The sequence below is a fragment of the Megachile rotundata genome, chromosome 10, assembly GCF_050947335.1.
Source record: "Megachile rotundata isolate GNS110a chromosome 10, iyMegRotu1, whole genome shotgun sequence".
In the NCBI taxonomy this organism is placed as follows: Eukaryota; Metazoa; Arthropoda; class Insecta; order Hymenoptera; family Megachilidae; genus Megachile; species Megachile rotundata.
This window is the reverse complement of record NC_134992.1, coordinates 13,440,753-13,466,016: the sequence shown is the minus strand read 5'-3', so window position 1 is coordinate 13,466,016 and position 25,264 is coordinate 13,440,753. Positions and strand designations below refer to the sequence as shown.

The 25,264-nt window shown below is 37.5% G+C and overlaps 1 protein-coding gene across 2 annotated transcripts in view; it reads left to right on the top strand.

Moving 5' to 3' along the window:
• Positions 1–25,264, top strand: part of Poxn (paired box pox-neuro) — a 140,384-nt gene that overhangs the window by 96,246 nt on the left and 18,874 nt on the right. The window contains exons 1-2 of one of the 2 annotated variants that reach the window (XM_076536567.1): positions 6,019–8,154; positions 19,073–19,111. In XM_076536567.1, the coding sequence (XP_076392682.1) occupies positions 19,099–19,111 (13 nt within the window). In that variant the 5' untranslated portion in view covers positions 6,019–8,154; positions 19,073–19,098. Of the gene's footprint in view, positions 1–6,018; positions 8,155–19,072; positions 19,112–25,264 lie in introns of those variants that run through there. The other variant, XM_076536568.1, reaches the window with a different exon arrangement.

The window sequence follows — 25,264 nt, the reverse complement described above, 5'->3', positions numbered from 1 at the left end:
GACGACAAATAAACGAGAGAACCCAAGTACCCTTGGCGCCTGTAACGACCCCCCATAGAGCTATTGTCAGGGACCTCGACTTTCGACTGGTACACCGCAAACCCCGCCGCTTTTTCTTTTGTCCCTTTACCGATGCAGGTTGCGCTCGTTCACGGATCATCACCGATCTTACGAACACGTTGCGGTTTATACAAACGATGCGGTGACCGATGATGAGCTCTGAACATGATGTTACACATTCGTGGTTAAATATTTAGATTTCACAGCTTGCAATTATTAGCGCCGCAATGTGACATGGAAGAATTTTTTACTTTTAGGAAAAATGCATTGGAAGGGTCCTTCGATTTTAATGAGAAAATGCATCATAGTTTAATGAACTTTGACAAGAAGATATCAAGCTTGTTCAACTTTAACAAGAAAGTACATCATAGTTTCTTGAACTTTGATAAGAAGATACATCAAGCTTCTTCAGCTTTAGGAGGAAAATACATGAGAAAGCTTTTTCAAATTTTAACAAGAATATACATAAAAAAATTTCAACTTCAACAAGAAAATATGTCATAGTTTCTTGAACTTTGACAAGAAGATATATCAAACTTGTTCAACTTTAACAAGAAAGTACATCATAGTTTCTTGAACTTTGATAAGAAGATACATCAAGCTTCTTCGGCTTTAGTAGAAAAATACATGAGAAAGCTTTTTCAAATTTTAACAAGAATATACATAAAAAAATTTCAACTTCAACAAGAAAATACATTATAGTTCCTTGAACTTTGACAAGAAGATATATCAAGCTTGTTCAGCTTTAACAAGAAAATCATAGAGTTCCTTCAATTTCAACAAGAATATAGCTTCCTCAGCTTCAGAAAGAAAGTCCATAAAAAAGCTACATAAATTTTATCACGAAAATATTTGAAAATAATTTAAATAACAACCTAAAACAAAAAGATAATCGCAATATCTAAAAGCTACCTTCTAAACTTCCTGGACCACCCGACGTCCATCAGATAATTTCCCTAATCTACCCTGAAAAGCTCTGCAACGAAGAAACACGTTAAACCGTTCAATGTAGAACTTATCGCGGTAAAAATGTCCGTCTGTGTGCGCACCTGTTCGCGTATCCTAATTTAGGAGGGTGGTATGCGTTTTCGTAAAAGCTCGACGAGGCGCACGATGGGTATCAAGAGGCCAGGAGACGAAAGTTATCGCGATAACCGGCCAGATAGAACCGGCGAAGTAGCCATCAAGCCGATTTTTATCTTCTAAATCGTCCCTTCGAGGCAACCTCTGATGTCCTGCGGTTGAAAAACGGTAGCGACTGAGGAGAGTAACTGGCCCGCGATCGAGCCCTCTTCAGGATGGCTGACTTATTACGCGCGCGTTTATGAGGCACGGGTGCGTTTTTATCGAAACCATCGAACAGCTTTAATTACCGCCCGTTATAAATTTCTTTCTGTCCCGCTGTTCTGACTCCTCGGAAGCGGACTTTGACGTCTTATTTAACGGCTCCGCTGAGGAGTGACTGTTCTCACTTTTTATTGGTATTTGGAGAATTCGAGAGGTTTATAGGTTGGATTAGGTTCATTTGTAGTTATTGCTATGCGTGACAACTCTACGCGTGGCAATATAACGCGTGGCAATATAACGCGTGACAACTCTACGCGTGATAATATAACGCATGAAAATTTCACGCGTGGCAATATAACGCGTGACAGCTCTACGCGTGGCGATATAACGCATGAAAATTCCACGTGTGGCAATATAACGCGTGAAAACTCTACGCGTGGTAATATAACGCATGAATATTCCACGCGTTGCAATATAACGCGTGACAACTCTACGCATGGCAATATAACGCGTGACAACTCTACACATGGCAATATAACGCGTGACAACTCTACGCATGGCAATATAACGCGTGACAACTCTACACATGGCAATATAACGCGTGAAAACTCTACGCGTGGCAATATAACGCATGAAAATTCCACGTGTGGCAATATAACGCGTGAAAACTCTACGCGTGGCAATATAACGCATGAAAATTCCACGTGTGGCAATATAAAGCGTGATAACTCTACGCGTGGCAATATATCGCGTGAAAATTCCACGCGTTGCAATATAATGCGCGGAAACTCCATGCGTGGCAATATAACGCGGGCAAATTTTACGCGTTGCAATATAACGCGTGGCAACTCTACGCGTGGCGATATAACGCGTGAAAATCCCACGCGTTGCAATATAAAGCGTGGCAACTCCAGGCGTGGCAATATAACGCGTGCAAATTCCACGCGTTGCAATATAACGCGTGACAACTCTACGCGTTGCAATATAACGCGTGGCAACTCTACGCGTGGCGATATAACGCGTGAAAATCCCACGCGTTGCAATATAATGCGTGGCAACTCCAGGCGTGGCAATATAACGCGTGCGAATTCCACGCGTTGCAATATAACGCATGACAACTCTACGCGTTGCAATATAACGCGTGGCAACTCTACGCGTGGCAATATAACGCGTGAAAATCCCACGCGTTGCAATATAACGCGTGAAAATCCCACGCGTTGCAATATAATGCGTGGCAACTCTACGCGTGGCGATATAACGCGTGAAAATCCCACGCGTTGCAATATAACGCGTGACAACTCTACGCGTTGCAATATATCGCGTGCAAATTCCACGCGTTGCAATATAACGCGTGACAACTCTACGCGTTGCAATATAACGCGTGGCAACTCTACGCGTGGCAATATAACGCGTGGTAACTCTACTCGTGGCAATATAACGCGTGGTAACTCTACTTGTGGCAATATAGCGCGTGACAACAAGGGTTATAGTTATAGTTTTATAGGTTATGCAGCTGATTAAAATTATTGGGAAAATTGTACTTTATTCAAGGACCAAATATTTTCATATTTTGGTACGCTGGTTTATGCAGGAAATTGAGCTGAATTTTTGAGTAAATTGCACTTTAAAATTTGATTTAAAATTTTATTTTATTTTGTTCATTTCGTAAATTGAAGTTCTACAGTATTTTTCTTTCTAAACCAAAATTAATCGCAATCGGACGATCAATTAATTTCTCCGTCTCATACGACGACAATTACTAGCGTGCCTTCGTGATGCAAAAGTTCCTTCTTTACTTTTCAACGGTACTTTACCTGTACGTACATCCGCCATTTCGTGCGTGACAATTACACTTTCTAACGGTGGACGTATTGCGGCATGTCGAAAGTTTTTTAACGCCTGAAAACTTTTCTTCACGCTCACGCGATTTCGATTCGAGTCTTCCACTGTTGGTCAATCAAGGTTTGTGTTTTGAAGATTAATCGAGTCGAAATTTAAATTACAGGATTTTAGAAATTTTTGAAGTATGGTTAGGTTTGAAAGTTATGGATTTGAATGTGTACGAATTTGAAAGTTTTGGGATTTGGAAAGTTGAGAGTTGTCAAAATTCCAAATTCCTGTTTTTTCAAATTCCCATTTTCTGAAATTCCAAAATCTCTAATTTCCCATTTTTTCAAATTTCCAAATCTCCAAATTCCCATTTTCTCAAATTTCCAAATTTCCAAATTTCCAAATCTCCAAATTCCCATTTTCTCAAATTTCCAAATCTCCAAATTCCCATTTTCTCAAATTTTCAAATCTCCAAATTCCCATTTTCTCAAGTTTCCAAATTTCCAAATTACCATCTTCCCAAATTTCCAAATCTCCAAATTCCCATTTTCTCAAATTTCTAAATCTCCAAGTTGCCACCCTCCCAAATCCCCAAATCTCCAAATTCCCATTTTCTCAAATTTCCAAATCTCCAAATTCCCACCCTCCCAAATCCCCAAATCTCCAAGTTCCCACCCTCCCAAATCCCCAAATCTCCAAATTCCCACCCTCCCAAATTCCCACCCTCCCAAGTCCCCAAATCTCCAAATTCCCTCCTTCCTAAATCCCCAATTCTCCAAATTCCCACTCTTCCAAATCCCCATCTCCTCAAATCCCAAATCTCCAAATTCCCATCTCCTCAAATCCCCAAATCTCCAATTTCCCACCCTCCCAAATCCCCAAATCTCCAATTTCCATCCCAAATTTTCCACACCTCTCAACGTCCCAAAGAAAGACCACATCCACCACGGAAGACCACATCCACCACAGTGAACCACACGTCTCCAATTCCGCCTATCAAACGCCACATTTTTCGCGCGTGACGAAATGAATAATCTCCTCAGCCAGAAGGGCAAAACGCGAGGAAGGCAAAAACGGTTTAATGTTCACGCATGTTGCCGACAAATTATTATTTCCGTGTCTGGATGACTGATGGATTCTTTCGAATCGCGTTGTCGGCCTTCGTGATCGAACCGAACCTTCCGATTCGCGGACACGCGTCGACCGTTTAACCCACTGCTTTAATTCGACGTTCCAGCCAAAAAGTATCGGTTCCAGGTCCCATATAATTGTACTCTTGCGCAAGAATCCAGAAAACGGATCGTTCAAGGACCCACGGGATAAATCGCGATCGAGCATCTTCGATTTTTCCTGGAACACATCCTCTTCGTGGAGCGTACTCGCGTGCTGCCACGATATTTCATCTTCCACTAAATTTAAATGCTATTACACAACCCTCCTACTTTGTTTTCGATTTCTGCCGGCAATTGTGCTGGACCTTCTTCGGCGGAACAATTATTTTTGATTATGTGTTCTCCCTTTTGTGGATTACGTAATGCACGGATCTTCTGATCGATTGTTTTTTAAAAGTTTATTTAAAAGAATACGTCTACACAGTAGTTATTTTACATACTGCGTATGTGTTGAGATAATGCTATAGAGTGTGTGTTCAGATAGTGTTGTAGAGTTTGTTGGAAGTTTGAGACATTCCTATGGTGATTGTGCGTGAAATGGAGTGTTAGGAAGGTTTTTTAATTGCATTAGTTTCGAAGGTTTATAAATATTCATTTTTGTGAAGACTTCATTTATTAATTTATACATATTTGATAGTTAACCTACAAAACTCTTGTCATACTATTTATTTGTCGCATCAAGACTATTGCACCCGTACAGTATTAAAGCTAAGTCAAAATATTATTTCCATTAATATTAAACAAAGTTTTAAATATTATATCAATCTTGTATTCGTAAGTATGCAAGTTACAGAACCGCAAACTGGAGCGTATACAAAATTTTAATAAAATTTATCATACTTGTACTGTGAGTCCATCTCAAAGTCCACCTTATAACACCAAGCAGATCTATTAATTTCAACAGTAAATAAGAATAGACATGACAATTTTGAACAAAAAGAATCTAATTTTAAATGAAGACGGATCAGACGTATCCACCCTGATTTTAAATGAGAAGAATAGATAACGTAACAACGTAAGAATAAATAAGCAGAATAGACATCGAGAGAAAAATTGGTAAGGGTTGAAATTTGTGGGCAAGGTGACGTCGATTTTAAGAATAAATAAGTAGATATCTAAAGAAAAATAGTGAAGGGTTGAAGTCCGTGGACAAAGTGACGTTGATGTTAAGAATAAATAACTAGACATTTAAAGAAAAATTGGTAAGGGTTGAAATTTGTGGGTAAGGTGACGTCGATGTTAAGAATAATTAAGTAGACATCTAAAGAAAAATAGTGAAGGGTTGAAGTCCGTGGGCAAAGTGACATCGATGTTAAGAATAAATAATTAGATATTTAAAGAAAAATAGTGAAGGGTTGAAATCCGTGGGCAAAGTGACATCGATGTTAAGAATAAATAAGTAGATATCTAAAGAAAAATAGTGAAGGGTTGAAGTCCGTGGGTAAAGTGACGTTGATGTTAAGAATAAATAAGTAGACATCTAAAGAAAAATAGTGAAGGGTTGAAGTCCGTGGGTAAAGTGACATCGACGTTAAGAATAAATAAGTAGATATCTAAAGAAAAATAGTGAAGGGTTGAAGTCCGTGGGTAAAGTGACGTTGATGTTAAGAATAATTAAGTAGACATCTAAAGAAAAATAGTGAAAGGTTGAAGTCCGTGGACAAAGTGATATCGATGTTAAAAATAATTAAGATGACATCGAAAGAAAAATAGTGAAGAGTTGAAGTCAGTGGGCAAAGTGACATCGACATTAAGAATAAATAATTAGATATTTAAAGAAAAATAGTGAAGGGTTGAAATCCGTGGGCAAGGTACCACAGGGGCAGCCCGAGCACGCGACTCGTCGCTACCGCCTCCCCCTCTTCAGTACCAGAACTGGCTCGTTCCACGCATACGTAGGCGTTTCTGCATGAACAGGCATCAGGAGCGAAGCGTGGATCGCTCGTGGCAGCCCGGTACGGGGGGAGAACCGAAACGAAAGCAAAGCCCGTAACCCCCGTTCAGACACATCCTGTCCTCCGCATGGTTCACATCATCCTGGTCTCATCATCGGTTTCTTCTTCGTCACCCTTCTCTTCAACCTTTTGCTACCTGTCCCCCTCCTTTCGGACCTCTCCTTCTCCGTCTTCGTTCCGCTTGTTCCGCTTCTCGCCTCCCTCTTTTCCGCGCCGCGTTCGCCGGCCAACCGCAGTCGTCCAGCGCGGACCTGCCACTCCGACGGCTACCAGGAGTAGCTGCACGCGCGCACGAGGTGCCCGGAGGAGGTCCAGGAAGACACACCGCGAACCACTGACACCGTGTGAAGTGAAGTTAAACGGTTCGGGCATGCTCTCGCGTCGCCACTCGACATTCTGCGCGATCATTCCTCGACATTCCACCTAGACGGACGATTTCAGATCTTAAGTTCCGTGGTGATAATTCATGGCGATCAACATTGCAGATCTTAGATGGTGATCTGTTCTATGTGATAGGCTTTTTGTACTGACTTTATGGCTTCGGTAGCTAGGCGGTTACCCTGAGTGGACATCGAGTGAAGATCATCCTTGGCTGAAGATGTTGATTTAGATGAAGAATGTGAGTTTCGTGGACGAGATTGGTGGACTGTGTGAAGATTCTACGATTGAAGATTTGATACCTTAGATAATAATTTGATAACATAGTATTTGCTGCTTAGATGAAGCTTGTATACAGTTTTGATGGGGTATACGTTCCTTGATGAACATAAGTGAATATACATGAGTGAAGATAGTAACTTTGCTGAAGATTTGATGTCATCATGATTTCTCGCTAACTGAGATGAAGATTCGGTACCATTTTTGGGGAAAAGTAGATGCTGTTCTTGGTGAGCATTCTCTTCCCTGAGTGGAGATTCTAGTAGATGAACATTCTACTCTAACAAGTGAAAATAAGTTCTAAGTTCTGCACGAACTTAGCTCAAAGGTACTATCCTAAGTGAAGATTCAAGCTTAGTCTTCGATTCTAATTACAACTGGACATTCCACACTAACTCAAAATTGAGGGTTGAGGATTTCGCTAAATCCACACTGTTTATTTGAAAGTTTCCTTAAGTTCTGCAGTATCAGTAGAATTTTCTGCAACTGAAGATTCAGCAGTATTAAACTATAAGTTTGCGCTCAGCCAGTTGCGATAGCTAAATATTCTACTACCATAGTTGAGGACCAGGTGAAGATTTCTTAATTGAAAATTTTGTCATCCTTAAAAATTCCACATGACAGCTGCAAATTCTACCCTGACTGAAAGTTCATTACCCGAAGATTTCAATATTGAATTTCTGTTTGATGACAGCTGAAACTTTTCGCGGGAAACCGTCCTTGAAATCACTGAATTTGATGAACGATAAAAAAACAAATTAGACATTAACAGAGCAATTAGACATTAACAGAGCAAAACTAATTGATGAATAAAAACGTGAATCTTCGTGAATCTCTAAAAAGGAACAATGAATTTGACAAACTGAAGTTTCATCTCTGAGACGATGAATCCTGCAACCAAGAACAGGAAAGAGACAACCTGATACCTTGAAGATGACATCTAATGAGTGTTCCACGATCAATCATTGATGAAGATATCTAAGATTTGTCATTCGACAGCGTTGAGAAAAACTCTTCGTGGTTCTCACGGGTGTAGTACTGCAGAATCTAGCATCAAGGAAGATCGTGTCTAACTGAAATTATGGTGTCCTTGAAGATTCGGTGGACTGTAGATTAGAACGTCGACTTTTCCTGATCGATTTCAAGGACCAGAAGCATCTACCAGTGGACTGGGTTGGAAGATAAGTCAGCAGGTATGTTAACTTTTCTTCATCTGCTGATATTATTCAGATGTTCTTGTTAATATCTTTCGTATTGAGGTCATGCAGGGAGTTTTAGTCAGAACATAGTAAAGATAACTTGATAGTAATCAATTTAAATTACTCTGGAATATTAATCATATTATACAAGTACTTCACCTTGCATCTTTACTTCTTTGAAAGTGGCGGTAAATTCAAATGAATTATAGATGCATTGTGTTCAAATATGTCTATAGATGCACTAAACTATATTTTGACAATCAATGCAATAATAATTGTTGTAATCAGTTCAAACTACTCTCGAATACCAAACGAATATCATACAAGTATTTCACCTTGCATTTTCCCTACAAAAGAAATCTTTAAAAGTGGCGGTAAATTCAAACGCATTATAGATGCATTGTATTCAAATATGTCTATAGATGCACTAAACTATATTTTGACAATCAATGCAATAATAATTGTAATCAGTTCAAACTACTCTCGAATAACAAACGAATATCACACAAGTATTTAACCTTGCATTTTCCCTACAAAAGAAATCTTTAAAAGTGGCGGTAAATTCAAATGCATTATAGATGCATTGTGTTCAAATATATATATAGATGCACTAAACTATATTTTGACAATCAATGCAATAATAATTGTAATCATTTCAAACTACTCTCGAATAACAAACGAATATCACACAACTATTTCACCTTGCATTTTCCCTACAAAAGAAATCTTTAAAAGTGGCGGTAAATTCAAACGCATTATAGATGCATTGTGTTCAAATATGTCTATAGATGCATCCAACTATATTCTGACAATTTACACAATAAACATAATTGTAATCAGTTCAAACAACTCTCGAATAACAAACGAATATCATACAAGTACTTCACCTTGCATTTTCCTTATAAAAGAAATCTTCAAAAGTGGCGGTAAATTCAAATGCATTATAGATGCATTGTGTTCAAATATGTCTATAGATGCACCCAACTATATTCTGACAATTTACACAATAAACATAATTGTAATCAGTTCAAACTACTCTCGAATAACAAACGAATATCATACAAGTATTTCACCTTGCATTTTCCCTACAAAAGAAATCTTTAAAAGTGGCGGTAAATTCAAACGCATTATAGATGCATTGTGTTCAAATATGTATATAGATAAACTATACTCTGACAATCTACACAATAAACATAATTGTAATCAGTTCAAGCCACTCTCGAATAACAAACTCACATTAATCATGCAACTACTTCACCTTGCATTACCCTCCAAATTAAATCTTTGAAACTAGCGGTAAATTCAAATGCAAATCCAGACACACGTGCAAGCAGAGAATATAAAATTACAAAATAAAAACATAATTATTTACGTTGAAAGAAAAAGATCCCCATGTAATGAAGCATGAAGCAAAGTCTGTCCCCTACAATCCGGACAGGTAGAAATGAGGGGTATCATCGTGTGGTCGTATGCGTGTCAATGACATAACACGAAAATCAGCGGCGCTAATTACGCGATAACGATCCACCGTTAAGGGTCTGAACCGGAGGAGGATCGTGTGCCGGTTCTTTTCGCCGGCGAAAAGAAGAAAGGAAGAACGCGAGCATGAACGATCGAACTGGCCGCGTGAGTGTGCTCAAAGAAGCCAGCGAATATACACCGTCGGTCAAAAGTATGGGACTATCGGAAATATCAAAATTTTTCGAATTTTTTTACTTTCGTTCGATTGATTGGATTTGGGGGATTCAGGGACTTTGTTGGAGAATTTATATTTTGGTAAATGTTGTGTTTATGAAAAATATAAGTATGTCAGAATTTAAGTTCTCTAAATTCTTAAAAGAGTTCACCATGAGTCAATCATGCACTATAGCCAACAGCAATTGCAATGAAATTAACAACAAATAAAATAGTATTAACAACGTAATAATAACTATGTAACTAATACTAAGTAACTAATAATTAGTGACTAACTTAATTTATAGTTTGTATAATACTTTTGGCGGGCGTTGTACATATAAGGACACCTTAAATTGTACAGAAGCGTGCATGTATTTACAAGCGTATTGGTATTGGTATACACGATTATTCGGTTTGGATATACGCGATAAATATTAAAGTTCCTTATAAAACACAAAGTTCTGCCGCTGTGGTGCTGGCCGGCGCACCGGGGGCCTCTGACACGCCATTGCTTCATTTAAAATGCAAATTCGTCCGTGTGGCGTGAACCACAGCGGCCCGAATTATTCTAATTACCCCCCGCCAATCCTCTGGCCACCGTTTTTACTCGTTGCTTCGCGTCGCGCTCTCGAAAGCTCACCGGCTTCGTCGGCAACGGGAACAAAAAAATGAATCGAAATTTTTCAACTAAATTCGTGCCGTGTAAACGGCAACACGAACTTTCTGTTAACCTTGAACATCGAAAATGTTCGTTTTCTTCCGTGGATTGTTTATTTTAATATATTCTTGAAGATACGGCGATTAGATTATATTACAAGTACAAGAAAATGTAACTTTGTGATAAATTGGTGGTTGAATGCAATTTTTTGATAATTAAACGGTTGAACTTTATTTCATGAAGTATTTTTTAAAATGGTGTCGTTGAAAATATCGATGGCGATATATCGTGCGGGTGATATAATGTGTTGGAGATATTATCGACGGTAATATAATACGTTGGTAATATTACACTTGAGAACGTAACGTCGTATAACGGTAATATAATACGTTGGCGATATAACGCGTTACAACTCGTGATATAACTTGTCGGTGATATATCAAGTTACAACTCGTTATAACTCGGTGATATATCGAATATCATGCGTTAAAGATTTGCGATATCACAGGTAGTGATACATTTCGGCGATATAACCCGAGGTAGTATAATATGTGATAATCGAACTTGATAACTTCGCGAATACAACTTGTGGTAATATAAGTCGTTATTTCATCGCGTAAACTATATAACTTATTATACAGCAAATGGCCATATAAAGAGGTGGCGATATAACGCATTAACAGTATCATATAAACAGGTGGTGATATAATCCTTGATCATACAGCTCACACAATGATACTACAACGATATCATAATACATCACATTATAACGTCAGTCTATGCAATATATAGCAATGTAACATTCGGCCATATAATGCTCAAAGTATAACTGCTAAGAATTATTAAAAATTTAGAAACTGTGACAGCAGATCGCAGTGCTCCATAATGCCATGATATTCACAAAAGTACATCTGAAATTGGCTATATAACGAGAGCGTCTATTTCCATCTCGAAACCCGCTAATTTCGAACTTGTACCATTCTTTAACGCATCCGTTCAATTAATTAAGAGTTTTTCACGGTGAAAAAGAAAATGGATAAAAGAAGAAGCTAGGTAGCCAGTGGTCACAACGAGTTTCTACGCAGAAACGTGTTAAAGTGTGCTAGAAACGAGCATAGATTATCGTGGTTAACGTGTTCACGATCCGACCGAGATGTCGTGTGCATGTAGGCCTAATATATTCAGATTTTTATGGCTGGTGGCATATCGGAGATACGGCGGTCCACCTCCTCCCCCTTGCCACCCCCTTTGGTGTGCTAGCTTGTGTCGGGCAAGCCTTCTCCACGTACCACTTAAAGCACGGGGTAACCTAATGAATAAACAAAAACTAGATTTCGCTTAGGGCTTACACGTAAAAGCGTGACCTTACTGACGATTTACCGCTGCGGTTCTCAAATCGAACCTTCCGTTTTCAGAGAAGTGGAAACAATCTTACAAAATCGGATCTAAAAGAACTTTCGTGGATTCATTGCTAGATATTGATGAATTAAGGAGTAATTAAAATTTCTGATATTTTTTTATTAATAATGATACTTCAAAAGCGTTTTTGTTTGAGAAATATGTATTGTACTAAGGAGTTTATTTGCGTGGCAATATAACGCGTGACAATTCTATGCGTGGCAATATAACACGTAGTAACTCTACGCGTGGCGATATAGATCGTGGAAATTCTGCATATGGTAATATAACGCATGAAGATTCTACGCGTGGCAATATAACGCGTGACAATTCTACGCGTAGCAATGTAACGCGTGAAAATTCCACGCGTTGCAATATAATGCGCGGCAACTCCACGCGTGGCAATATAACGCGTGCAAATTTCACGCGTTGCAATATAACGCGTGGCAACTCTACGCGTGGCAATATAACGCGTGACAACTCCACGCGTGCAAATTTCACGCGTTGCAATATAACGCATGGCAATATAACGCGTGACAACTCCACGCGTGGCAATATAACGCGCGGCTACTCCACGCGTGGCAATATAACGCGTGCAAATTTCACGCGTTGCAATATAACGCGTGGCAACTCTACGCGTGGCAATATAACGCGCGGCTACTCCACGCGTGGCAATATAACGCGTGCAAATTTCACGCGTTGCAATATAACGCGTGGCAACTCTACGCGTGGCAATATAACGCGTGACAACTCCACGCGTGCAAATTTCACGCGTTGCAATATAACGCGTGGCAATATAACGCGTGACAACTCCACGCGTGGCAATATAACGCGCGGCAACTCCACGCATGGCAATATAACGCGTGCAAATTTCACGCGTTGCAATATAACGCGCGGCTACTCCACGCGTGGCAATATAACGCGCGGCTACTCCACGCGTGGCAATATAACGCGTGCAAATTTCACGCGTTGCAATATAACGCGTGGCAACTCTACGCGTGGCAATATAACGCGTGACAACTCCACGCGTGCAAATTTCACGCGTTGCAATATAACGCGTGGCAATATAACGCGTGACAACTCCACGCGATGCAATATAATGCGCGGCAACTCCACGCGTGGCAATATAACGCGTGCAAATTTCACGCGGTGCAATATAACGCGTGACAACTCTACGCGTGGCAATATAACGCGCGGCTACTCCACGCGTGGCAATATAACGCGTGCAAATTTCACGCGTTGCAATATAACGCGTGGCAACTCTACGCGTGGCAATATAACGCGTGACAACTCCACGCGTGCAAATTTCACGCGTTGCAATATAACGCGTGGCAATATAACGCGTGACAACTCCACGCGTGGCAATATAACGCGCGGCAACTCCACGCATGGCAATATAACGCGTGCAAATTTCACGCGTTGCAATATAACGCGCGGCTACTCCACGCGTGGCAATATAACGCGCGGCTACTCCACGCGTGGCAATATAACGCGTGCAAATTCCACGCGATGCAATATAACGCGCGGCAACTCCACGCATGGCAATATAACGCGTGACAACTCTACGCGTGGCAATATAACGCGTGGCAATTCTACGCGTGGCAATATAACGCATAATAACTCTACTCGTGGCAATATAGCGCGTGGAAACAAGGGTTAATTCCTCATAATATAATTTTAAAACTACTTCTTTAATTATAGTCTTGTATTTCATTATTAACAAATTTGCTTGAAAATTAAAACGACTTTCTTGCTTACACCGAGCATTCATGTTTTTATGAGGACAGAATTTCTTTGACGTTTTTTGCGGTTCGATGTGAAATTGCGATTACACGGATCGTAAAGTCTTGTTTCGTGTCTTTTTCTTGACATGTTGGTACGATTTCATTAATTGTAAGTGGAACGTTGTTATTGATGTAACTTAAATTTGTAATGATTTATGATTTTATCACTGCATGAAGACAAATTGCATACTTCAGTTCTATACTAACAAAATTTTATTAAAATAAAATTAAGTTCTTTTAAAACACAGTCTTATCAATTTAACTTAGAATTTAATAAAGTACAAGAAGTAATTGTTTATTTTAACAAATAATTTGTTACATTTAAACAAAGTAAGCTTAAGTAATATCTACAGCTGAGTACTGTCTTATGCAGGCATTGATGTCACTGCAGTTACTTCAGCTTCTAAGCTTCTAAGACAAGTATTTTATTCTAAATGTTTTCTGCATTGTCATTTAATACAATACTATTATTTCAATATCAAGTTCAATGTTTAGAGCTCAAAAGTAATATTCAATAATATTATTCCTGTACAATTTGACATTTAATATTTACTACACATACATTTATATTTTGCTAATTCAATCTACCATGACCACATTACCTTTTCAATGGAAAGAAGCATCTATTGATACTTCCACAATTTAATCACGAATTTAAAATAAAAAAACATAATTGCATAAAAAGAAACACATGTATGTTTTAAAGAAATCATCCCTGGATTTTAATTATTGGAATTCACCTCTATTTTGCCCGGTTTTAATATGTTTTCCCGACATTCGACCCGTTTTATTTTCAAAATCATGTTCCGAAGCTCGAGTACGACTTTCGCGGTAATTGAAACATCGTGATCATAGCGTGGCCAAAAGAAATTACCGGCGGCCCCGCACTGAAAGAGAAAAATTCAGCGTGTCGGGAGCGTTCGGTTCGTACGTCACTTTTGCACGTACCGCGAAGACGAAGGGAGGACAAGATGAAGAAAGAAATAAAGCGGGAAGGCGGGACACGTGTTCACGAGAGTAACACCGGCAAAACACGTGGCGCGCGAGAAATGCAGCGAACGATCCCCTGTTGCCGGCCCTGTTTGATTTATAATAATCGTTCAATCCTCATTACCAAGATATTTTATTGTGGACCTTGCAGGACAAGGAAACTCGTGATTTCTGATACTCTCGATTCCTAATTCGTATCTTTAAATTCCACGCTTTTCTGCTACATCTAAAATTGCTTTATGAAACTTTGTCAATTTTTTTTATTGGTGCAGTAAATAAGTCGTATAGTAATTTAACTGGTACATTATATCAATTGTGTATTGACATCTTTATAAGATTTTGTTCATAAAATTTATAAACGGTAGTAATTTTATTGACTCATGTTTATGGTAACTTTTAAGGATGCAAGTTTACGGATTAATTAAAGAAAATATTATTAATGTGTTTAAAGTAGTTTATACATAAAATTCATGGAATATTTTATTTTGCTATTCAATTTTTTAAGTATGCATCGTGTTCGCAGATTATCAAAAATAATGTTACAATAATCAAGTTTATGTTACCATTTTTTATAAATAAATTCAGTAGAACATATATTAAAATTCTTTAAGAAACCTCATAAATAAAATTCATGTACAATATAGATTTTATTCATTCAATTTTTTAAATATGCATCATGTTCACAGGTTGCCAAAAATGATGTTACATTAATCAAGTTTATGTTACCATTTTTTATAAATAAATTCAGTAGAACATGTATGAAATTCTTTAAGAAACTTCATAAATAAAATTCATGTACAATATAGATTTCATTGATTTAATTTTCTAAGTGTGCATAGTCTTCACAGGTTGCCAAAAATGATGTTACATTAATCAAGTTTATGTTACCATTTATTATAAATAAATTTAGTAGAACATATATTAAAATTCTTTAAGAAACTTCATAAATAAAATTCATGTACAATATTGATTTTATTCATTCAATTTTTTAAATGTACATAGTCTTCACAGGTTACCAAAAATGATGTTACATTAATCAAGTTTATGTTAACATTTTTTATAAATAAATTCAGTAGAACATGTATGAAATTCTTTAAGAAACCTCATAAATAAAATTCATGTACAATATAGATTTTATTCATTCAATTTTTTAAATGTACATCATGTTCATAGGTTACCAAAAATGATGTTACATTAATCAAGTTTATGTTAACATTTATTATAAATAAATTCAGTAGAATATATATTAAAATTTTTTAAGAAACCTCATAAATAAAATTCATGTACAATATTGATTTTATTAATTTATTTTTTTACTCCATTTTTAAAAGTTCTTCAAGTTTTTACATTATGTGTAATCATAGTCTATTTTGTCAAACATAATTGAATTAATTAAAACATTATATACTATGTTCAATAAATCCATTAAAAACCTGAACAATGAGTTGCAATTTTTAATTAGTATCAATTGAAATGAATGCATGTATCATTAACAAACTGAAGGCTAATAAATAATAGAGAAAATACAAGGATACCAAAGGAAGTTTTACAATAAAATCAGTCTAATTAGAGTAACGTGCGCCATTTGTACCCAGCAGTTTTTGCGAGCGGTCTCGCAGTATCATCAAGCGAATAAAAGGGAACTGCATTTCGTGCAACTGCGAACCGTGCCTTTAACGAGTATCGCTTGACACCTTGAAATCGCTTCGTGATGGAATTTTAGTATCCGCAAACTTTACAAACTCCATATACGTAGAATCGAGTTTTTTCGAAGGTGATCTGCGACGCCATAATAACTTTGCACCGTCAATTTTCCAGGCCTTTGCGCGGACACGGCGTAAAAATACTTGCCTCGTTTTCTTGCCGTCTCGTACAACCGATACGTTCTCCGTCTTTTTGTACTTCTTGAATTTTCACTGGTTAACTTGATACACCATGTATCTCCTTATTATGGAATAGGTCCACTGCAAGTTTTATTACTTAAGAAGTATTATAGTGAATTGTATAGTACAGTGTAGACTGTTATTAAAATATACAAGTTTAAATAAAAGGACAACACTTCATGTTGCTGTATAATCATAATACTTTTATATTAAATTAAACTTGAACTTGCTGAAGAAGACTGTAAACCATTCGCTCTTCGCAATACAAAATGGCTGACATGATACGAGCGTCGTAATACTGTGTGTCAAATTAAGTTTAAACTTGCTGAAGACTATAAACCATTCGCTCCTTGCAATACAAAATGGCTGACAAGGTGATCTGACACGATCCTAGTAGTACTTTTATGTCAAATTAAATTTAAACTTGCTGAAGAAGACTGTAAACCATTCGCTCTTCGCAATACAAAATGGCTGACATGATACCAGCGTCGTAATACTGTTGTGTCAAATTAAGCTTAAACTTGCTGAAGAGTATAAACCATTCGCTCCTTGCAATACAAAATGGCTGACAAGATGATCTGACACTAATAATACTGTTCTGTTAAATTAAACTTAAACTTGCTGAAGAAGGTTATATAAACCATTCGCTCTTCACAGTACAAAATGGCTGGCATAATACCAGCGTCGTAATACTGTTGTGTCAAATTAAGTTTAAACTTGCTGAAGACTATAAACCATTCGCTCCTTGCAATACAAAATGGCTGACAAGATGATCTGACACTAATAATACTGTTCTGTTAAATTAAACTTAAACTTACTGAAGAAGGTTACATAAACCATTCGCTGTTCGCAGTACAAAATGGCTGACTTTGACAACCAAAATGGCTGCAACAAGTCCATGAATTTATGACAGAAACATAACAAAATAAAAATTCACATAAATTTGAAATTTAACCTGTTGTCAATGCACAGATAATTGACACCCTTAACCCTAAGGGGTTTGCAAGTATACATTACATTTGTCCCTAACCTAAAATTGGTTACAATGATTGGTATCAAAAAAATCCAATCAAAACATCCAATAAGAAATTGTGAATCGATTAAACTGACAATCGTCTCAAGGGTTAAACAAGTGGTATCGGCTTGAAAACCCGCGGATCGTAGCGGAAAACTACGTGGAATGCGTGCGTAGCGTAGCGGGTGGCGTGTACTTTGTGATGCAAATTAATGCGCGATTACCAAAGGCACCCCCTGTGCCCCCGTGTCGCCCCGTCGTAACCCTCGTCCGTTTCGTGTCGAGGTCTCCACCGACGAACGTGTGTTTGTACCACGATTTCAGGTGTACAATCGTCTACGTGCAACCAACACCCTAACCTCAAACTCGATGCCTACCCACGCATTAAGCCTGCTTACACGCTCGCTACCCGCTGCCTCTAATCTGATGTAACTATTACACGTTACGCGACTGCACGCTTCTATCGACCAAATTATTCCACTTCGTGCTCTTTTCATCCCCGCTGATTGATTCGTTGCGAAACACTTCGGGATTCGATACGCCTGCTGTGGATGCTCTTAGGATGCTTAGAGGTTGCCTTTAGGGTACCGATGGTGAACGAGTTGAACCTTTTCATATTCGAGATAGCTGGAATCTGGGAATTTAGTTCGCGATGTGGACATTTGGAAGCTAAGATGTTTGGAAATTTCGGATTTAAGATGGAGGAAGTCTATTAATTTTTATTGAAGAAGTTTTAGAAACGTTTGAACTCCAGGTCGAAGTTGAAGATTTGGAAATTTGACAATTTTAAAGCTTGAGACAACTCAAAAATTGACAAATTCCGAAATTGATTAAATCAGAGAATTGGTGATATTCCTGTTTCTCCCCAATAAACGATTTCTCCCCAATTTCTCCCTAATTACGTCACGAACATCCGAGCTATCAAAAAATACGACACAATCAGGTATTAATTCCACAGTGGCGAAAATGATGAATTTTTATTACAACATCGACGGACCGTGAACAGCTCTGAAAGGTTGATCAACCGATAAATTCCTTAACTCATTTTTTAACGACGAAATTAATTCAATGCAAACTTGGTCGCGACGAAAACCGCATCGAATTACACACACCTTTACACCTCGGTCGATCGAGCCGATAGGTTTGTCGTCGCATCGAAATTATCAATACGTGAGTCGATTGCAAAGTTCGTGGGGAAAGAAAGGGGGAGTTTAATTTATCTGCAATTACGTTATTTTCACGGAATGAGAATCACGGCCCGGTAGCGGTAATATTTTGCCGCGTGGTACGGTTGCATATTTAAGGGTTGCCATGTCAAGCGTCAAGCGCGCCCTTTGAATACATTTAAATTCATTAACAGTAAAGGCTGTGTTCCCGTAAACCTCTACACACTCTTACACTGCACACTCTTACGAAATATCGACATACAACTAAACGGGCCACTGTGCTTGATATAATTACGAGAAACGATTGGATCGTTAATGAAACGCTGTCATTTTTGTTGCAGAGTATCACGGAAATTCTGGGATCAATATGCCGCATACAGGTGAGTCAGAAAACTATATTAGAGTTTAATAGTGTTGAATTGAACACAGTATGTCGAAAAAATAACTTTTTAAATTTAAGGAAAACTGTCGGTGTTTATTAATACAATTTATCTGAAAACAGTCACCTCTACGAAACACGACAATCATTATTGGAATCGAGCAACGAATATTAATAATAATAGACAAGTATTATTTCTGAGACATTCAAAGTGACTTGAACAAAATGAACTAATGAACAAAGTAAATCAAGCGTTTAATTACTTGGAATAATTAAAATAGAATTAGTGAGTCATTAACCGTGAACCATTTCGGACGAAATCAAATATGGCGGCATCTCGATATGTTATCTGAAAAAAGTATACCTCCCCTACAAAACACAGCAATCATTATTGAAATCGAGCAACGAATATTAATAATAATAGACAAGTATTATTTCTGAGACATTCAAAGTGATTTGAACAAATGAACAAAGTAAATCAAGTGTTTAATTACTTGGAATAATTAAAATAGTACTAGTGAACCATTTCGGACGAAATCAAATATGGCGGCATCTCGATATGTTATCTGAAAAAAGTATACCTCCCCTACATAACACAACAATCATTATTGAAATCGAGCAACGAATATTAATAATAATAGACAGGTATTATTTATAAGACATTCAGAGTGACTTGAACAAAGTGAACTAATGAACAAAGTAAATCAAGCGTTTAATTACTTGGAATAATTAAAATAGTACTAGTGAATCATTGACTGTGAACCATTTCGTATCGGACGAAATCAAACATGGCGGCGCCTCGAAATAAGATAGCAAGTTGAAATTCAGCCTCCATGTGATTTCAAGTTTCATCTCCAGTAAACTATTACTTGGAATAATTAAAATAATACTTTTGAACTATTAACCGTGAACCATTTCGGATGAAATCAAACATGGCGGCGCTTCGAAATAAGATAGGAAGTTAAAATTCAGTCTCCATGTGATTTCAAGTTTCATCTCCAGTAAACTATTACTTGGAATAATTAAAATAATACTTGCGAACTATTAACCGTGAACCATTTCGTATCGGAAGAAATCAAACATGGCGGCACCTCGAAATAAGATAGGAAGTTGAAATTCAGCCTCCGTGTGATTTCAAGTTTCGTCTCCAGTAAACTATTACTTGGAATAATTAAAATAATACTTGTGAACTATTAACCGTGAACCATTTTGTATCGGACGAAATCAAACATGGCGGCGCCTCGAAATAAGATAGGAAGTTAAAATTCAGCCTCCATGTGATTTCAAGTCTCGTCTCCAGTGAAATATCTGAACTAAGCTGAGACTATCAGCTATCGGACATATTAGCCACACTAATACACCGTCGAGCGAGTAGATAGTGTAGCTACCTGTACTCGGTCCCTGATTTATGCAACGACGTAGCTCGTCGTTATCGTTTCTCGGACATTTAGCACGAGGTCGGCTACCGTCGGCGAGATCAGAAGACGAGTCGACGGTAAAAATTAAAATCACTCCCCTCTTCTTCTTTTCGTCTCGCTTTCTCGCGAGCCTGTTACGTTTGCCGATCGGCACTCGACCGATTGGCTCCGGGCATCGGTTAAATTACGATTTGGAAGGCAGTTTGACAGTAATTAACGAAGAATTTTATACGCTGGATCGAGAGTCGAGATCTATAGACCTGTTATTAAACGACTTTAATTACATCGCGCTGTCTTGCTTCCACTTTACTTTTCTCTTCGTCTTAAATAGTTTCTAACGATTATTTTCTGTGTAATATATTTTTGTAATTGACTGTTTGTTTATTTTTAGCGATACAATGTTCGCTTCTTAATTTTTTTAAATTATCCTTCACTTATTTGCTCGACGACTAGTTTGATGTGAACTTAGACCGCCATTTTGTTAGTAAAATGTTCTCGCAGATTTTTTATATTTTGAAGTATTCTACTTTGGTCGAAAGAAGTTTTGCGTTTATTTTTGTTTCGTTCTTTTATTGATACAGCAGGCAGTATATCAAAGATAAAGTCTTCTTTAGGTTTTTCTTTCTCCTTTCAAACTCTTCTTCCTTCAGTTTTTACTTGTTTTAGTTATACTCTTCTTCTTCAGGTTTTTGCTACTTCTTTTAGTTATACTCTTCTTCTTCAGATTTTTGCTTCTTCTTTTGGTTGTACCCTTCTTCTTTAGGTTTTTGCTTCTTCTTTCGGCGAGCCTCTTCTTCTTTAGCTTTTTGCCTCTTCTTTCGGTTCAACTCTTGTTTTTTAAGTTTTTGCCTCTTCTTTGGGTTCAACAGTTCTCTTCTTTCTTTCCTCTTCTTGCTTTCTTCTTCATTTTTTCTTCGCTTTCCTTCTTTCACTTATACAAAAGAATCGTTATTTATTCTGAAAAGAATTATTATTATCCTCCTCGAATATTAATCAAACATCACCAAAATAGTCCACCATTCTGTCTCTAATTTCAACAAATATTAGACCACACTCATATCTTCAATGTTCCTAACCTCGGTTTAAAATTGATTCCCGTGTCCTCCATACACAAAGAAGAGAGAAGAAAACTCTGTTAACGTAGATGAGTCGTGATTACAGGTAGGCAGGTGTACAGTTTGGTTAGGACCTAAATGGTGAACACGATAGCGATCACCTTAGTTCGCTAATTCTAAGCTGACCATTATTATATATCTAAAGGTACACCTTTACTGATCATATACGTGCCGTCGTCGTAAATATTCCGTTTTTTATCCCAGCTAATTTACTGCTTTATGTGTTGGTATGCATCGTGTCTTAGTTTTATTTCCTGTTTCCATGTTTTCTTTTCTAAACTTCAACTTTGTTGCTCTCCTCTTTCTTGTCGCGTTTGAAGTGCGCGCCAAATTCAAACCTAGGTATAGCAAGGCAAATATACTAAATATTTACTTCTGTTCTAACAATAAATGCATTATAAATCAATTCTGATTACTTCACACTATCCACGAATAAGACAAAATAATCTCCGTTGTGTTATATTTGTCTTTGGGTTTCATCTCGTTAGTGGCGGCAAATTCAAATACAAATATGTCATTATAAGTGCACCGAACTGTGTTCTGACAGTCAATGCAATAAACTAGATTGTAATTAGTTCAAATTACTCTGGAATAACACACGAATCATATTGTATGCAAGTATATCACCCTGTATTTTCCCTCCATCTTCTCTCCGTCAAAGTGGCGGCAAATTCAAATGCAAATCTGTGGTACCTTCAATTGTTGCCTAATAATCGATGCCTTAAATCAATCCTAATTAGTGTAGATCATCTACGAATGATGCACAAGTAATCATAAGTATGTAAACACTGAAAATTCCTTTAGAACATCGTTCGAAAAGCGCGGCAAATTCAAATGCAAATCTGTGGTACCTTTAATTGTTGCCTAATAATCGATGCCTTAAAATCAATCCTAATTAGTGTAGATCATCTACGAATGATGCACAAGTATGTAAACACTGAAAATTCCTTTAGAACATCGTTCGAAAAGCGCGGCAAATTCAAACGCAATTTGAACGCGACATATCATAAAGGCAACTTTCGCTTTGATAAGACCGCTTGCTATCACAGCCATGTCTACAATATCTAAATGAAAGGTGACAGCGACATTTTTCCGTCAAACGATCTTTACGCTCAATAAATTCCCATCTTGACAGCGGAGGAGGCGAAAGCCACGGGAATCCGACATTTATTCGCGCAATTTCGCGTTTCGCCGGCTGATTTTTATAAAGATAAGAACAACTTCCTGCTCGGTTTTTGCCGTAATAATAATTTGGCCCGCGGTCGTGTCGGTCTGTCGCTTTTCTGACCGCGTGTAATTTCGGCCCGATCCTCAGCGGTTGGAACAGGAAGCGACACTCTTTTTATCGTGTAGAGCGAAAATTAAAGGGAGTGAGAAAAAAAAAAGGAACGCCGGGAAAAGAGGACACGTGAGACGGGATTTTTAAGGAGGTGAAATAATAATTGGCGATAAAGCCGAATAAATCGTTACCACGCTGTCGGATATCGCCGATGAATAACGAGGGATCGACACGCGAGAATTTCTCCCCTTTCCGATGTAATTTCCCTCGTAATAACGTGTCGAAAAAGTTTGTCGCAGCCGTTTTGAAGACTGCTTTTAAATCATCGGACCATCCGAACGCGTACACATTATTATGCGTTTCTTTTATTACCGTCAATTTCCGTTCTTGCTTTTATTCTTGATCGTTCGCGATATGTAGAACGAGAAAGTTGCGGAATCATTTGCATAAGTGTCATAAATTAAGGAGCTGTTTTCGCGGGCTTTTCGGATCGTGAGATTTTTACTTTCCAGTCCTCCGTTGAGGAGTCCTTCATTTCTAGTTCTCCTGCTTTTTTATGACGTACTCATTGATCTTTAAGATCTTAACAATTACGATAACTTTTATTAGTTGAAAAATGGTAGAAACAAAAGCGGTTAAATATTCGCACCCTCAACTTCCAAATACAGGGTGTCTCACAACTAGTGTAACTCTCGGTCTTGGGTGGTGGGGTTCGAGATTCTGAACAACTTTTCTCTTTGCAAAATTTCGCTCTGAAGCTTCGTTTTTGAATTATTAAAGAAAAACACGGACCAATCAGAGCGCGAGGGCGGAGCTTGTCTCGCGTCTGCGCACGCGTCTCGCGCTCTGATTGGTCCTGTGTTTTTCCTTAATAATTCGAAAACGAAGCTTCAGATCCCATTTCTGCAACGGGAAATTTTATTCAGAATCACGTCAGCTACCTCTCATTTCAGTTGTGAGACACCCTGTATATCACCAAACATGCATGCTACTATTAAAAATTTTCTAACGACCTTAAGATTTTATTTTTAAATATTTTCTTACATAATCATAATTTTTCTTATGCATCAATAATAATGTACAAATACAATATTTTTAACAGACTGAAAAATGAAAAAATACTTAGACATCCGAGAAGAAAATTTATAGACTTAATTACAGTCTCAAAAATTAGACTCGTATTAAAAAAGAAATCCATAATCGTTACTTAAGATCTCTATAATAAAAAGTTGCATCCCGATGAAATATTTAATTGCCCGTCCATTTAAAACATAAAACGACAGCGTACGTATACATATAGCTAAGCCACGCGCAGCAAAACCAAATGGAGCAAACATTCGAGCGTTGATTACATGGAATTTCCATGAAATTTCGGAGTCTGGTAATAATTATGCCGTTAAGTAATCGTCGGCTACCGAAACGATCCGAGAATTAGGGAGGCCCGGTATACCACTGAAGATTTATGGGGGACCTTAATATCCCCAAACACTTTGGCCTTTTCTCTGTTTTCGACGTTGATCATTGGCGTAACTGGGTTGACCCCATAAAGCATTCGTGATGAAATTCGTTATGAAAAGTACAGGTGCAAACATTTATATCAAATGTATAAAAACATTTATATTAAATATATAAAATAATGAAGAAGTGACGAAGATGTGAAAGTGCTAAAATTATTCTATTTACAAAATAGAATTAGAATTATTTGAGTAATTAAAACAAAGTTGTATTTGTACAAATTTGCAATGAAAAATAATAAAAACAGAAATTCTAAAAAATTTTGTAATTCATCCCTAACTAAAATCTTCTTTCTACAATATAAATTACCCTCCACATTATATAAAAAACACTGAGCGTAATTTCAAAAATAAAAATTTGCAAAATACTGATATGTAAATAAAAAAAAATTTGCCAACATATCGAACAAGATGAAATTATATTATCGACGTAAATTACGAATTAAAATTCGAAATTTTGGTTACGCCACTGTGGTCCATCGAGCAACATTCGTTCGAAGACGAGGTCGCGGTGTAACTCAAATTTTATTCCCGTATGGTTTAATGCCCGTCTGCCACGAACCGTTCGATCGTACGATTTTCAACGAACGGATATAAAATCATTGATCGATTGACGTTTTTATTTCGAGCATCATGATTTTACGATTCACCGGAGATATTCTGCCGTGTTCTCCTGGTGAAAACATCGATACCTTTTGCAAAACGGAGATATTTATCCGAGACCGCTTATGATTAAAGCATTGATGAAATTTTAGAAATTTTGCTGTTGGGTTGAATTTTTGCGACGCAGAGTTTCACGTTTTTATATTTCGAAATTTTTAATTTATT